Source organism: Hemicordylus capensis, chromosome 1, assembly GCF_027244095.1.
Source record: "Hemicordylus capensis ecotype Gifberg chromosome 1, rHemCap1.1.pri, whole genome shotgun sequence".
Classification (NCBI taxonomy): domain Eukaryota; kingdom Metazoa; phylum Chordata; class Lepidosauria; order Squamata; family Cordylidae; genus Hemicordylus; species Hemicordylus capensis.
Genome location: NC_069657.1, coordinates 353,492,025 through 353,509,437, shown reverse-complemented (window position 1 = coordinate 353,509,437; position 17,413 = coordinate 353,492,025). Strand labels below are relative to the sequence as shown.

Sequence of the window (17,413 nt, the reverse complement as noted above, 5' to 3'; positions counted from 1 at the left end):
GAGTGAATGCCATCTGGCCCTAGCAATTTGTTAATTTTTAGTTCTTCAAGACATTTAATCTCTTCATCTCTTTCATCACCTCAAATTGGTCCAGTTCTTCAGCTTCCAGGCCTTAAATGCTCAATTCCTGGAACATGGTCAGTATCCTCCACCATGAAGACAGATGCAAATAACTCATTCAGCTTCTCTGCAGTCTCCTTATCCACCTTAATAACGCCTTTCACGCTCTCATCCAAATGTCTCCCTGGCAGCTTTTTTGCTTCTGATATATTTAAAGGAGTTTTTGTTATCCCCCCTTAACACTTCTAGCTGCATGCTCTTCAAGCTCTCTTTGTCTCCTTGCATTTCTTTTGCCAGAGTTTATGTTCCTTTCTGTTCTCTTCATTTTGACTTATATGGAACAGAAGTTGATACTTGTACCTTAACATAAATTCACGTGCTTTTTAATACATTAGTGAGTTTATGAGTGCCCAAACTCTACCCTTAAACTAAGTTTTTTGATCCTAGAATGCATGCGTGCACATACACACAAATAGATGGCAAATTATTTTTATCTACATCCCAAGCTTTTCATCTACTCAGATATCTCCTCCAACACTGGAATATATCCCTTGAAGGCTGACTAGCTAAACTAGCCCAATATTCACCCACAACAGATTTTTAAATGTTTATTTACATTATTAGGTGAGAAAATTGGGCTCACATTATTAGGTGAGCCAGAAAGTAGAGAATAGGCTCTGCTGACTCAAGGGAACAAGTCCTTTAACAAGATGTTTTATCTTCATTCAACTCAGTAACAAGAAACACACTCTAATAGGGAAACATTTTCAAGTGAACTGCATCATGTTTTTCCCCATGTTGCATGTGGATGCCATCATCATGGTCACCAAACAATGTAACATACAAAGAATTTCATTAAAGACTACCCCTGCTAACTGGGCAAAGAGGCACCTTTTAACCTTGTGATTCTCTTTTATTTAGCAGGGGGAGAATAACTGTTGCTGGTATCTATCATGTTTCTTCTTAGATTTTGAACCCTTTGGGGACAGGGATCCATCTTATTTATTCATTATTTCTCAGTGTAAACTGCTTTGGAACCTTTTGTTGAAAAGCGGTATATAAATATTATTTGTTGTTGTAAGTGTGCCAATGGTATTTTGGAACTATGCTTCAACTCAGAATATTTTGATCATACTTCTTCAGATTTTTCTTTATTGGCCCTAATTCATCAAGTATCTTCCTTTCCTTAAATCCCACAGCAGATAGGCCAGTTTTCACATTTCTTCTGCTGCTGAAACTCAAGCAGTAGAATTGCATGTGTTCCTGAGAATCATGGCTGGAATGACTATGTGCCCTGTAAAAACAGCACGAATCTCAGGCACCATACCAAACTGATATTTAACAGCGATTGTGAATCTGAGGTCTGATCTATGGTGGTTACATTCTGGTTTGGCCTCTTGCCAAAATGAGATGGGCTCTGTTTGTACTTGACACACGATCACTCCAGCCACAATTCTCAGAAATATGCACACCACCACTGCCCAAGTTTTGACTAAAGTACTATCATGAGAACCGCCCCTATGTCTTTAACAGGTCAAATGTGAGTGTGCCCTCTGTTCTAGAAGTCATGAACTCTTGTTCCCTCCTACATCCATCCAGATGGTTCATTATTGGACCTTATTGAGGACAACAAATTTTGTAATTATCTTTGCAATCTGTTAACACAAAGAAACAGTTCTAGGCATTTCCAATAAGGTCATAATAGAGGTTCATCTATCACTGAAGTCCTAGAAAACTATCCTTCACTCATCAATGAAGTTCTCTTGGGCAAGTTATCTTCCCACTCTCTTAGCCTAAAAAGGAATGGAACAACAAGAATATGAGAAAATTCGGTATACACTGTTCCCTTAAAGGAACAGCAAAATACAAATGTAAATATTATTACTGCCAACATCCTCACTGTGTGGCCACACAAGGGAAAGAAGTGTTCCCACTGTGGAGAGCTTTTCAGAGCTCTGCAGACATGATCACAAAAGGGTGAGTGATTTTTGCCAATCTCTCCTTCTCTAAGGAATGCTCTGTGCCACCCAAACATGTCCCTTAAGGCTGCACAGCATTTCTGTGTAAAGGAGAGATCAGCAAATAATCCTCCCACCCCCAATCACTGCTCCAGAAGCTCTTCACAGCAGGAACGCTTCTTCCCCTTGCATGGCTGCACAGCTAGTGAAAGTGTTGCCCAATGCATTTAAGTAGAGACTGCACCACTTGGCTTACAGATTTCCCTAAGGGATTATGTACAACCACTCTGAGTTCTTATTTGTACCAATTTAAAACCATCACCAACAGTTTTCTGCAATTTATTTTTTTTTAATACAGATAAATCACAACCAAAAAAAAAAAACTTAACACCACACAAAAATGGCATTATAACCAATTTTAAATTTCATCAACATTCATTTGCTATGTACATATTCTTTGCTCTGCAAAAGTGCAATCCAAAACTGGGTTGTTTTTTCTTTTTAAAAAAAGGCTTTTTCTGACAAACATAGCGGGGCTGGCTTTGTGACCTCATAACACTTTGCCCTTGAATACCTCGTACAATAAAATCAGAGATAAATGAAAATAAACTTGATACATGTCTTCCTACCAACAAAACTCACTGACAGATTCACATGTTGCCTCAAACTTTGCCCTCTCAAAATTCCAGCAGTTTATATATGTCAATAGAAATAAAAGGCCACGATCCAACAGATCCACTTGTGGGCTTAAATAGGCTGTTGTGCCTGTGCTGGATTATGGACCACAGAGTGGAATCATAAATGAAGACAGGCTGTACAGTTTGGGGTTCTGCTGGTGTTAAATTGCTTAGGACAGGGGTTCCCAACCTGTGGTGCTCTAGACGTTGCTGAACTACAGCTCCCATCATCCCCAGTCACAATAAGGTTTATATGGGGATGATAGGAATTGTAGCAACATCTGGGGTACCAAAGGTTGGGAACCCTTGGCTTAGGCCCACACACATTATGCTCTGTTTTTTCCTCAAAGGCAACTGCATTTAGAACATTACCATTTTAAATATACATTTGCAACAGATAGAATAATCACATATGTAGATGGCTCTCTATTTTCATTTTGTCAGAGGAGTTTGTGCCAATGAAAGTGTATTCTGTCATACAGTGGCATATCTTTAGTTTATCAGCACAAATTTTCCCCACATCTGGGAAATGATGGGAGAGTTTAGCAGTTTTTTTCAATCACCATACACTAAAACAGATAAAGGGAGAAAAGATTTCCCCAAGACATGATGGTCTTCATAGAGATCTGTTTTGCAGGGGCAGAACTCTCATGTCATCGTCCTCATTGTGCACTCTGTCCCCTTCAAAGCAACTTGGCCGAGGAGAAACCAACTCTCCACATTAAAGAACCTGGCATGTGCCCTTCATCTGAGAAATCAGGTATCACCCCACAGATCTCTGCACCATGGCAGAGCCCTCAGAATGACTTTCAGTTTCCAATAGAAGGAAGACTCAACAAGTACAATGGGGTGCGCATTACTCTCTTAAATACGGCATTTCACCCACGAGTGCAGCTTCCCATGCAACAGTGGTATTCAAGCCAAAAGTAACTTGTAAGGAACCACTGCTTAGCTGGCAGGCATCCTTCCCATCACAAGATACCTGCTGCAGGAGATAGAGATAAGAAGCAGCACCGCACCCTATGCTCCTCCCAACCTGGTTTAGTAAGGGGTCCAGATGCAGTTTGTGGTCTGTCAGTTGCCCATTAAGCAGGGCTGCACAACTTCAGATCTCCTGAATATATTGGACTAAAACTCCCATTATCTCTGACTATTGACCACGGTGGCTGGGGATGGGAGCTGTTGTCCAACAACAGCTGGAGGACTGAAGTTGTACAGTCTTGGTGTTTAACATAAATGAGAAAGCAATTCCATTTAGACCCCTTTAAATAAAAGGGCAATTTTCTTTGGGAAGCATTTTTTTAATATTCCACAGCTAAGCCGATTTTCAAAGCAAAAAATATTTATCTTGACAATACTAACAGACAGATTTCTATATATAATATTAAAAATAAAATGTAACATGGATTTAAGGGATTGCCTATACATTTTATTTCCTCACTGATATTTTCTTCTGACAGACTCTTTCTCTACATACATATTTGCACAACACTCTCGGTTCAGTTCCTAACCTTCCAACTTTTAACAATGCGTCCTTTGACAATCACCAGAATTTCACTCTGCAAGAATGCTGAATAGGCATATCTCTCTCTCTCTCTCTCTCTCTCTCTCTCACACACACACACATGATGCAGAAATAACTCAACTGATATAGAAGCATAAGCATCAACTCTTCATCTCTAATGTGCATATGACCAACTCCAGTACACACAGGGAGCTTGCCTCCACTTGACCTGAGTGGCTCCATTTTCTTCAAGGTTGGGTGATACTCCACATGACCAGTGGGGGTGTATATAATGAAGTCTCTGTCACATAATAATGGAGTTTATCTATCCAATTTGTACACCACCCCAAACTCTCACCTTTGGGCGGTTTACAGCTGAACTATGAAAACTATTTTCAGACTTCGGATTCCAAGTTAGATCCATACATTCTGCCTCTTTATTCAGGCAAACCAATGTATTTAAGGATTTATATGCAGTTTTTTCACTTTCCAGCCTGCAAAAATTCATCCCTTTTTGGTCTAACTTTCCCTGCTATGGTCATTTCTGACTTCATATCCTGAGGGTAGCCCTACAATCTGATTAAGGACCAGTTAGCTTAATCTAGAGATCAGCTATTGGAGGCCCTAGAGCCAAATCTGCACCCCTTGCAGATCATCCATTTCCATTGCTGTTTGAAGAGAGCTTGATGGCAATGGCAACAGAACTTGCTGGCAGCTGAGAACTGGGCAGCTGGCCTAAGCCCAACATCCCCTTCTATTAAAGGAGTTGCTGACTAGAACCTTGAGTATACAGACTGCTGAAATGTTTGTAGTGTGTGGAGTTAAGCATGCACATAAATAGTTGAGATCATACCTGTTAATAGATTGCTTAGCAGCAAATTTTTAATAATTTGTCTTATTAATTTGCTGTTAAGCAAACACACAGATCACTTAAAAGCAAATTAGTAAGAGACATCTCTTACAGAAGTAGTCTCAAGAAGTAAATGACATGATTACAGAACTGCTCAACACTCTTCTCTTCCTATGCAAAGAAGCTATGTCAGTGGAACATGATCTGCAAAATGTTGACAGAAATGGCATCTGGAACAAATATCCAGTGAACAACTAAAATACTTAGTTGCCAAATGTACAAGGGACCCAAGTTATTTAAAAAGCTAAATAAGTGAGTATTTTTTGAAGTTAGAAGCAGTATTCTTCTAATTCAAAGACATGGTATCATGTAAGCTGGGCAAACAGTTAAAGCTTTTACAGGGAAGGGGATATGTATAATTAGGCAGAATTAATAGTTCAGCAGGCAGTATATTATATAGTTGCTGTATTATGTAGTTATATTCTTTTGAGAATGTATGTGGCATTTTAAATTCAAACTTGCCATAAGTACAATCGAGGATTCTGCTTTTTAGGAAAGAATATTTTGCCAAGCTATGAAGTGGCAATGATTCTAGTATAACGGCAGTGATCTCAATGGGGCTTTAGTGTCAACCATCAAGTTCTGGATTTGGCCAATGACCTATTGCTAGTTTATAGAAAATGCTTTTAAACTATTCATCTTCGGGAGTAATTATATGGATGAAGTCCTACAAAACTGAACTCACTCTCTAAGTGGATCACTCATTTCTTTTATTAAGTTATCTGTGCTGAAAGATTCAAGAGATGTAAATATTCCCCCTTTCTAAGAGCCATAAAATAAGGATAAGGAAGTGATAAGTTATATTCAAAATCTTGAGCACACTGATGTTCTTTAAAGATCATTGATTCTGTGTCTTGGCAGTGCAAAAAACCAAAAACCAATCAATTCAATCATTTCACTTTTAATCCCTCAACCCAATGTGAAATTCAAATTTGCAAAGCCTGTAAAAGTGCAATTTCAGAACAGGTACTGAAGAGTAGGACTCAACTATTTTAAAATCATTTATTATCTAGCTTAGTTTCATACCATACACTCTTAACATTTCAGATGACCCAGGTCATGGCTAAGATCCAAAAGACCATGGAACTAATTGGTGTGTGAACACAGCAGGACCATCACACCACATAGCAAAGTGCTTCTGAAACAGCAGGGAGTTTCAAAAGCAGTTTCTGACATGGTATAGAAGCCTGCTGTTCAAAGTAGTAAACAAGGAATTCACACTGTTAGCACAAGCCTCCTTCACAAGTCTAAGCAGCAATTTGAATCCCAGCCCATGCCTTCCACTTGCCACTGTAAGGTATATTACAGTGAATCCACCCTGCCCATTCATGCATAAGCTCACATACATACAAGCCCTCTTCAGACATGGCGGAAAACAAGATGCCATACTTTTGTACAGTATCCCATGAGTGCACCTAAAAGTCCCACCACAGCACCGATGTGCCAAGAAACATCATCCTCTGAAAGCTTATGGCATTTGTCTGAAGAGGCAAATGCCATAAGTGTCATGGTGACAGTTAACACTCATGCCATCATCCTTATGGCATTTGCCTCTTTAGGCAAACACCAAAGCATGGAGAGCACAGGGAGGGTGCTGTTTCTTAGTATGTCGGTTATGGGGTGGGGCCTGTCAATACAGCACCCCTTTTTAATTTTTGCCTGATCAAAGAGGGCTACATACACATAACCTTAGGGTATGCCAGCACCTCTAGTATGGTGTGCATATATGTGTTCGCATGTATATATATTTTATATGGGATATGTTCTTGAACATGCCATGAACAGTTGGCACATCCCCAATTGTGTCTATGATAACAGCTCTTAAGGTTTTTATTCTTAAAAGATTAGTACTTAGTTTAGTTTAGTATTCTCCAACCACTGTAGTGGACTCATCTGCTTATTTTTCAAGTGGCACTCCAACCCACAAGTAAACCTATTTATGTGTAGGCACCCAGTGGGCCACATGAAATATAATACATTTTTGTCCCTCATATACTGCAACTGTGCAACGGGACAAGGATCAAAGCAAAACGATGACGGATTCTTATTAAGACACCCCCTGCAAACCTGGTTTGCAGTCAACTAAATGGTCCTTTCACAAGGAAGCCCTAAAAGGCCTGCAAAGAAACTGAAACATAATTCATTAAAATCTGAAGCTTGTTTTGGTGGAAACAACTTCCCTGATTGCTAGAATTACAATGTTAGCGGAAACAGTATGATCTGTCAGTGAGAGTGGCTCTGATTATCAAATATATACTCCAGGAAGACATAATGCAAAAATAAGTTTTTGTGGTTTGTTTTTTTTAAACAGTGCATTTTCTGACATAGCATTACATTCATTTGTCATAATGTTTAGATTTACCTCATCAGACATAATCTCAAAGTATATCAGCTAGCACTACTTAGCCTATCAAGACCTGATCTTGTTCCCAGTAATGACAATGGCAAATTCATTAAGAGAACAAAATGTGGGGTTTATCATATATGAGGGAGTCACACATAGGGGCTCACTGTGTAGTGGAAATCCCACAGATGTGATGGCTCCACAGTCACCCAATCTGATCACTTACCTCATCCAGACATAGCAAACAAATATGTGGAGAAGATCAGAGTATAAATGTCAGGCCTGTGGATCAGGATCATTCCCACTTGCCATCCTTCAGCTCAACTCCTCCTCTCAGTAACCCACACCACCTACTAGATGTGCTGTATACTCAAATGCATGGGAGAAGAGCAGAAATAACCAAAGTCTGTGCCTTACCCTGGAGCCCATCACCAATTCCATAGAGATTCCATCTAGCTGGACAGGCAGCCTTGGGATATTCCTCCCTCCTACTGCTTCAAGACATTTGTGAAGATTTTCCATTCCCTCCAAATCTACAAACATTTCTGTTTTGAACCAGACAATGCTTTCCAACAACTTCCCTTTGTCTGCCCCAATTTAAAAAACAAAGAGAGGGAGAGAGAAAGAATGGAATTTCCTTCCGACTTGAGTGAATGTAGAGAGGGAGAGACACAGTCTACCACCTCATCCCCAACCTTTACTGAAATTGTGGCAAGAGGACTGTGGTCTTAATGACACATATCTACATAGGAACACGTGTACACAAAACACACAAAGCTGCTGCACTTTCAGTTAGAAAAGAAATTAGGTTGTCTCCCTCCCCACCCCACAGAACAGATCTTATAAAAGATATGTAAAATAAAGGAACAATACTCATAAAATAGCTATTACTATGGCAAAGCTTTTGTCAATAAGCCTCCAGAACTTTAAATGAAGAGAATGGCTTCACAAAATGGTAGTCCAAGTTTCCACAGTGTGGACACTGTTGCACGTTGCTGTACTCTGAGAAATATTGCATCCCAATCCGTACATCTATAACAGGCTTCCCACAGTGTTTACAGTTCAGTCGAGCCTGTAAAGTGGGGAGGGGAGGGAGGGGAAAAAGAGAAAGATTTTTAACATTACCTTCATTTGTTTTTATGGCTAAACAACTACATCACCAAGGCAATCACTCACTATTAAACAGAGCATGCAGTTAGCCAAGTAAGAGAAGACAATTCTTGGCTTTATGTTTGGCACTTGGGAATGAACACCCAAATACAAAATACATGTATGCCCCATCAAGTATGAAAGTGTGTATAGTACATGTCTCTCTGCTTTAAATTAATAACACAAACTCTGAAGCAGCAGCCTGGAAAAGGCTGAGTCGGTAGCTCCTAGTCTTTCTTTCTTTGTTTTCATTTTTGTTTTAACAAGACACAAGCCACTTTCTGAGAATGCCCACCCTTCATACTTGACAGGGATGTCGTATATTCTGTGTTCAGGTATGCATGTCCAATTTTTTTTTTTTTTTAAATGGTCACAAGTAGCCCTATGCAGAGCGGCATGATATGGATATTCTGCCTTAATCTCTTGCCTAGTTGTCACTGAGGTAGTAAACCTTTAGCTTCTCTCAGGTTCAGTATTCATCTACATACAATGAATGTATAGGGGAAGCAGCTTTGTGGTGGCATGCTCTGTCCATCACCCAATGGGTGTTGATTAATATCCGTAGGGATGCCCCCAAATATACAGCTTACACACACAGGATTCCTACAGACATTCCAATGAATGTGCATAAAATGCAAGGAGGTGGAGACTACTGTCCCCTCAACACACATTTCAGTGTATAAAGATGAAGGCCCGAAAAGCTGAATCACCAGACTGCAGGGCTAGAACCCTCCCCACCTCCGCCAACACCTAGCTTCCCTTGTGGAAGGGTGTGTATGTATAGGAACATTCAGTCATCTGACACCCCCTACACACACACACACACACACACACACCGGAGTGCAGTCTGAAGGTTTTCCAGCCCAATCACAGGTTTATCCCCTCAAAGAAAACAAGCCCATTGTTCATACTGGAACATGGTAATAAGAATAAGTCTTTGTAACATTCTTTCCTCACCTGTGATACATACATACACACATACACATACAGGAACAAGCAGGGTACCAAAGTCAATGTTGGTATACAGTGAGCAATCTTGATTAGTATGAGTGTAAGCCCTATTTGAACCTTCAGTCTTTGTTACTGCTGGTATAGTCTATATACTGTTCCTTTATTTATTTATTTATTTATTTAGTTTTATTGATTGTTTTAATACACTGGGTTGTGTCCAGATTAGTGTTGCACATACTGACATAGTATTGCACAATACTGTTGTTCTAGTTCAACGACATAGCACAATTATGTTGCACAAGAAAACATGGCTTCCAGACTAGCTCTTGTACCAGTGGGAGATGTTGATGTGTTGCACAGTGTATTAAACAATCATGTATGCATCCCAGAAAAAGTCTTCCACTAGCAGTTGCATGAAGGAGAACCACAACTTCATTGCAATAAAGGAGCACTGTAACTTAACACACCTCCACAATTCCTGAAGTGCAAACAACTTCTCTAGTTGCACTAATGCAAGATTGTGGTATTGGCTGGATGTCAGCCAATAACCAGGTTGAAAAGAATAAGCTTGCATTGAATAGAATAGGTTTGCACTGAGTAATACACAAACACTGTTTTAATCAAAACAATATGATATGAAATATCAGACATTTGATATTGGGTTTGGGGTGTTTTATTGTACTTTCTTGCCAATGTTAACTACCGTTTTGAGTGGAAAAGCACTACAGCTACACAAATTTTTTACAAAGAAAGGAAAGAACATTGCAATAATATACACTTTTGTATTATTCATAGCATTGTCCTATACAACTTTAAAGAACTATGTCTGATTTTAGAATGTAAGTTGTTCATTAAACTGCCACTCCAATTTCACAAGACCAACATAACAGAAAGCTGCTTGGAAGGAAGCTAATGGTTTAGATTCAATTGTCTCAGAAGGAAGTTAATAGTTAATGCGAGACAGAGACCCATAAGCAATAGTACCCCCATGAAGCCACTGTAGCATCTCATCTTTAAAATTAGCACTTGTGGGAACTCAGACAGGCAACTCAATCCTATTTAGCCAAAATGGAACAGCCGTAAACAGCCTGAGGCCTTTTGACAGGGCCTCTGTATTTTAAATCTACCAAACTATCAAGATCTATAACTATTTAAAAGATACATCCTAACAGAATAAGGACCAAAGGGTAAATACAGGGACTGGGGGGTGGGGAGCAATGGACACCATATTTTTATCAGTAAGGAAACATTAATAAAGTAGACAAAATAAATATATCTTAAATACAAACACTTCTTTCAGAATAACCTTCTGGCTTTTTGAGAAACAAAAATTAGAAAAAGTAATTTACAAATATCAGCAAAATCAAGTGAAACTGCACATGAACTACTGCACCAAGATTACCACATTTTATTTAGGCACAAAAATTCTTTATGAAAACTTCTCCTCACTCACCATATTTCTAAGGGTTTTCTCTCTGTCCTTCATTAAAGCAATTCAACAGAAAGCACTGTAGTCACATATACTATAACTGAGCAGATATTTCAAATACAAGGACAATCATAGCAGCCATTTCACCACTGATGCTTTAATTTAAAAAACGTGATCCAATGCTGGAAAATGATGGTTTCAGTATGCAGAGGCGTATCTAGGGAAAATAGCGCCTAGGGCAAACACTGAAATTGCGCCCTCTGTCCAAGCATCTGATACCCATCTTTCAGATAACTTTACCATAATATCAGCTGAAAAATACAGTCAAGCTCGTTAATCTTTTAATATTTCAAAAACTATTTAGCAGTGGACGTAGCCAGACCAAAAAATGCTGGAAAACTACAAATTTCAGTATGTGGGGGCTCATGAAATACTCAAATACTATATGGAGATGTACTTGGAAAACTAAACAGAAGTGCCTGTCTAATTCTCTACTATGCACTGCAGCATCACCATTACATAAGTTTTAAAAATCAATGGAGAATTTGACTTTTCCCAGATACTCTGTAAATAATTAAAGGATATGCAGAGTAAACTGTGTCACTGCTTGGAATATATTCTAGTCTTTCAGAAAGACAGTTAAAATGAGAGAAAGAGAGCAAGAAACTCCCAGTGGGCCTTAATATTAAGGGTTTCACACTGATTCAAAGACAAACTCACCATTAATAGCCATATTAGCAAGACATCACATTTAACTCACTTATCACAAGAAGCAAAGTAAGAGCAAATGAATACAATCCTAGCTCTTAAGCGTCAGCTCAGTATTCACAAGCTCTGATTCTCTGTACATAGTGCCAATCTGAATATGTGTACAGTGTCTTATATTATATTTTTATTATTATTTTTTTTACCCGTAGCCCCTTTGGGGGGCTTCCAAAAGGCTGGGGGGTTTGCAAAGATTCCCCCTCACCCTGCTGGCATCTAGGGCCTCGCAGGGACCATTTGAGCATGTGCAGTTGCCGTTTTTAAAAATAATCTTTTTTTTTTTTTAAAGGCCACTGAAAACAAAATGGCCACCGCGCATGCTCAAATGGCCTCTGCAAAGCCTGGCATGACCTAGAGTCTCACAGAGGCCATTTGAGCATGCACGGTGGCCATTTTTTTTTGGCAGCCATTTAAAAAAAAAAAATTTACAAAATGGCGTCCCCTCTTCAAATGGCGCCCGGGGCACGTGCCCTGCCTGCCGTACCCCTAGATATGCCCCTGTCAGTATGGGCTTAAATTACTGACTGCTAAGTATACAACCTCTAGACACATCTCAGATAGAAGTTATTTAAACTGTGTTCTTTTAACACATCTCAGTCATCCCTGCTAACTTAGCAAAGAGGCACTTTTTAACATGGTGATTCTCTTTATTTAGCAGGGAGAGAGTAACTGGCCCTATCCACCCCCAGCACAGTACCTCCAGTGACTGTTGCTGGTGTCTATCTTATGTTTCTTTTTAGAATGTGAGCCTTTTGGGGACAGGGAGCCATCTTATTTGTTTGTTATTTCTCTGTGTAAACCGCCCTGAACCATTTTTGGAAGGGCGGTATAGAAATTGAATAAATCAAAAATTATTATTATTAATTATTATCAATAATAATAATAATTTATTATTTATTCGATTTCTATACCACCCTTCCAGAAATGGCTCAGGGCGGTTTACACAGAGAAATAATAAATAAATAAGATGGACAATAATAATAATCTTCTCTTATTTTGTAAGCTGGGATGCCTGACCATGAGAAAAGGAAGAACAGCAACATCCTACCCTTATGAAATGACATATTAATGGCATGGTATTTTTAATATATATATTATTTTACAAGAAAAAAATTATCAGTCATCAACAAATAAACTTGCCACCTCACCAGCAGCAAGTATAAAAAGCAGCGTGCAAGATTCAGAAACCAGGTGACTGTGTATTGTGAAGCATATAGCTCAATCACACAATGAAGCATATAGCTTGATTCTAAGCAGAATTATGTCATGTTTCTACCCTAGGCTCAGAGACACAACTTCCCCTCTCTGACCCTATGTCCCATTCCACAGCAATCCTGTAAATCACTCTGTCTCCTGGTTGCACCTCCATGCATTCTCCTGCTGATGGTTCTAGCCTATGTGAAACAGGCTCCCAACCTCATCTTTCAATAAAGGTTTGGGGGTTTTTTTGCAAAGAGATTGGAGAAAAATCAGACACCCACCCACACCATATTACCAACCTTGATCCTCGGTAGGGAACTGAAGTTCATGCACTCGTTTGCCACCAAACTGGCTGACCACACAAATGGCATCTGCACATGTGCAGTTGACATGTGTGTGCCTGTGCTGCACACGGGTTCTTGGGGGCAGTGCTGTCGCAGCAGGAAGCTGCATGTGTCAGCACCTGCTCTCCTCTTTTTTTAAAGATCCCACTCACTGCTCCGCACCCCACGGCACTGAAACAGTTTAGACCTTGCCCGAACCTGTTCGGCGCAGAACCAGTGCACAAACCTCGGTTCATGCATATCCCTAATAACTGGACTACATATGTTACCAATTCTCTTAACTTCTCAAAAACCACCATGGCTGACATCCAGAGCAACAAGTCACTTGTGAAAGAACTTTACACTGGTGCAAAATTGTTGCATTAGCTAGTAGCACTAAGTAGCATTCCAGAATAGTGTTGTGCTACTGCAAGCATGTTTGTGCCTCATTTATTTCAGTGGGAACAGTGCACAAGACCACTCGTGTGATCCCAATTTTTAGCACAATTAAGCCAACCTCTTGTGCTAGCATACAAGTGCTTGTTTCACATGTGGTTCTAATTATTTTCTTTCTTCTAGATCATTTCTGCATTGATTTTTATGTGCTCTATCAATTAAAATGTATTAATTAGAATCTGATCTCATTCATAATACTAACCTGACAACAGGGGGAGGCTGCTAGAATATCATATGTGTACATGGTTCCCAATTGATGCCAGCTTCCATCCCATCGAGACTTGCACTTTATGCAGATAATTTTGTGAACTCCTTCTAAACAGTCTACACAAACAGCATAGAGGTGCATAAGCCTTCCTGTGAAAAAGAACACAAGGATTTTTAGAGAAAGGAGACTTTACATATAATTGTATTACACAATCAGAAGCAAAGTACTGCAACACACTACAAATACATTGAATTATATTTTTGATTAGACAAGGCAAATAACAAAACTTAGATATGTTCCCGGGTATCTCCTGCCACAATCCAATAACTCTTTAAAAGCATGTGAAGAAAGAAGTCCCATTTTTAAGATGTACATTCCTGGCTTTCACTTCCCTCAGTCACCCTTCCCTCAATCCAAGGGTAGCTCAGAGCTCCCACATCCCGATATTCTACTTATCTGTGTCCTGACTTGCTTAGAGATGGAGTGCTGGCCTTTTTATGAGGCAGACTTCATGTCCCAAGTTATTGTGGGTGGGGGTGCAACATGGGCTTGTTTTCAAACCTTTCTGGAAATCAGGGTACGTTGGGCTATAGGAGTTCCAACTTTCAGTTCTGTATTGTAGAAGTACCCTAAGAATGTTGATACTTCAGTATATTATATCCAGACAGATATATTGATAAATAAGTACTCTTCCAGAATATGTACATGATATGAAAATATTACAGAAAACAAGTGGTCAAGGAGTATGGAATGTCTTCATGAGCACTGGTTCACATACTGTGCAGGAGCTGCTGATCCAAGCAATAGGTGTGCTGGCTAATTCCAAGCCCCTTTAAACCCTGCTAGTTAAGGAGTGTGTGATCACACTCCCGCTGTTGCTCCTATTAGGAATTATGTGAGCAGCAGAAGGAGTGCAGTGACACCTTCCTTAGTAGACACAGAAAATCGCTACCTCCATAACCTGCACCAGTGGGGTTTAAAGAGGCTTGGAAGCAGCAAGCAAGCCTGATGCTTAGATCAGCGACTCACTGTAAAATATGTAAGCCAATACTTGCATTGGCTTAATGTAACCACAACATTAAGGGTTACATTAAAGGGAAGCCACAAATGATGGTAGATTATATAAATTGATACAATTATTAAGGGTTGAGAGAGAGAGAGAGAGAGAGAAAATATTCTCCATCTCCCAAACACCAGGGATCAGTCAATGGAACTGGCTGCTAGTTAACAACTTCCTTAACTTCACTGACAAAGAATGTTGTGATAACTGCTATTACAGATGACTTGGCAGCATACCTCCAGTTACCAGAAGCTATAACAAACAGGGATGACTCCGTTTGCAAATTTGTCAGAAGCATCTGATCCTGCCACAGATGGTGCTGAACTAAAGGGAGAAGGGGCTGTACCTCGGTGGTAGACTACCTGCTTTTCATGCAGAAGGTTCAGTTTTCCAGCATCACCCAGTAGGGCTGGAAAAGACAACTACCTGAAACCTTTGAGAGCTGCTGCCAGTCAGCATAGACAATGTTGAGTAATGGGCCAATGGTCCATCTCAGTATAAGTCAGCTCACTATGTAAATAGGACTGTGACCTAGCATAGCAATTTTTACAGTATTAATTACAGATGTGGGGAAATTCCACCAATTGACATTATTTGAGTTGTCCATTAATTGCCTATAAATACTTAAAACAATCAGTGAGACTCGCCTGAATGGGGTTAGCAGGCTTAGCCCACCTTCCCCGCAGACGAGCATGCCGGCAGCCCTGGGAGGCCAGATTGGCCACCCACACGACTGCCAGGTCCGTCACGGAGCCAGCGGGAGCTGCAGGGATCGGGGGCCATGCGGCAGGCATGCGAGGCATCCTGGAGCGACCCGCAGGGCCTTGTTTCAGCCTCCCGGTGGGGGTCTCCTCATGTGTTGCCGTGGTGCGAGCCTGGTGGTTCTCATGCTCATCCGAAATTGGGCTAGGCTCCCTTAGCCCGATTTTGGCCAGTCATGAGAACTGCCTCATCTTCTGTTTGTTTTGCATCTGAGTGTTCAAACTAATGAACAAAATACCAAAGACTGTGAACCGCCCAGGGACTTATGTATGGGGCAGTATTAAAATGTGATAGATAGATAGATAGATAGATAGATAGATAGATAGATAGATAGATAGATAGATAGAGATTTAAAAAACTGTATAAACTAACAACCCACCACGCAACATTCTGCAACTGGATTATGCAAGCCTTGTAGTTCATCATTTGCCTAGAGTAATATCCTATTCTATCTCACTATGCTGTAGCAAATTCAACCCTAACTGACAAGACCTGTGAAAGTTTCAGTTCTAGCCAGTCTGTCATTCTGCAAGGCTGCAAAGCTCTCCTGCAAAGGAAACCATTAGCTGCGTACATACAGAGTATATAAAACGCTTTAAAAAGTGTAAGTTTTTTAAACTATAGAACTAACTCATCAAAGAAGAGCTCATACACAGAAGGAAGAAACTGTCTTAAAATAATGGACCAGGACATTGTTGTTAACAAAGCACTCAGGCAAGGAAGCAAAAGCAAATAAGACAGCAGAGTCCATTACAAAAGGGATGAGTCAGTGATGTAACTTTGAAGAAGGTGCCCATCGAAACTCTTGATAGAACTATTGAGAAGCCCTTACCAGCACAGGATGCTCTGGACGCACCTGCACACTCCAATTGTCCTCACAATCAGCCTTGAATACAATAGACGGTTCACACACCTTCCTACTCAGGAGGGAAGATCAAACATAATGCATTCCAAAAAGGTTGGCTGGGCTCTCCTGTTCAGCAGGGCAGGACAAAAGACAAGTGCCCTCAAGGCATGTTTTGGGATCTAAGTAACCTTAATTCCATGACCCAGTGTGCTTCCTCTCGGTGTTCCCTTGTGCTTCTCACTCTTGGCCCCATCAGACTTCAACAAGAAACTCCAGCAGACCACCTTGGTGTTCCCCTCTTCAGGACAGGTGATATAGCCTCTTGCCCAGATCCTTCAAGGCTGAATCTATCTCTTTCTCTTATTTCTGAGATCTTGCCCCTCTATCTTAAAGTACCTTTCTAACTCACCTAGGAATCCTCTCTAATAAAACGCTCGGTGTCCGTCCGTGGACGGACACCAAGCGTGTGTCCATGCCTCCCTTCCCTGTTCTGCGCCTGCGCTTTGCGCAGGCGCAGAACAGGGCAAGGGAGACACGCTCGCCGGTACCCGGCAGCCATCTTGGGCGGCCAGAAGTGGCCGCCCCAAAGAAGCCGGAAAACCGGCGCCGGGGTAAACTGGGCGAGGCAGCGGCAGAGCCGCTGCCTCGGCCAAAAGAGACGGAGGCCGGGGGCGGAGGCCACTTAAATATTTTTTAAAAGGCACCCGCAGCCGACGCCGCCGACCCTCCCTCCCAGCTGACCCCCCCCATTAAGGGCCAAATCGGCCCAGCCACTTGCCCCCGCAGCTTCCGCCGCCGACCAACCGCCCG

General features: G+C 40.8%; 1 protein-coding gene across 1 annotated transcript in view; it reads right to left on the bottom strand.

The window, feature by feature from the left end:
• Positions 1 to 2,341: 2,341 nt before the first annotated feature.
• The window catches only part of HECA (hdc homolog, cell cycle regulator), a 40,397-nt gene continuing 25,325 nt past the window's right edge, over positions 2,342 to 17,413 (bottom strand). Inside the window, exons 3-4 of the mRNA XM_053289502.1 lie at positions 13,929 to 14,083; positions 2,342 to 8,525 (exon numbers count right to left, since the gene is read on the bottom strand). Coding sequence (XP_053145477.1) covers positions 8,361 to 8,525; positions 13,929 to 14,083 — 320 coding nt within the window. The 3' untranslated portion in view covers positions 2,342 to 8,360. The remainder of the gene's footprint in view (positions 8,526 to 13,928; positions 14,084 to 17,413) is intronic.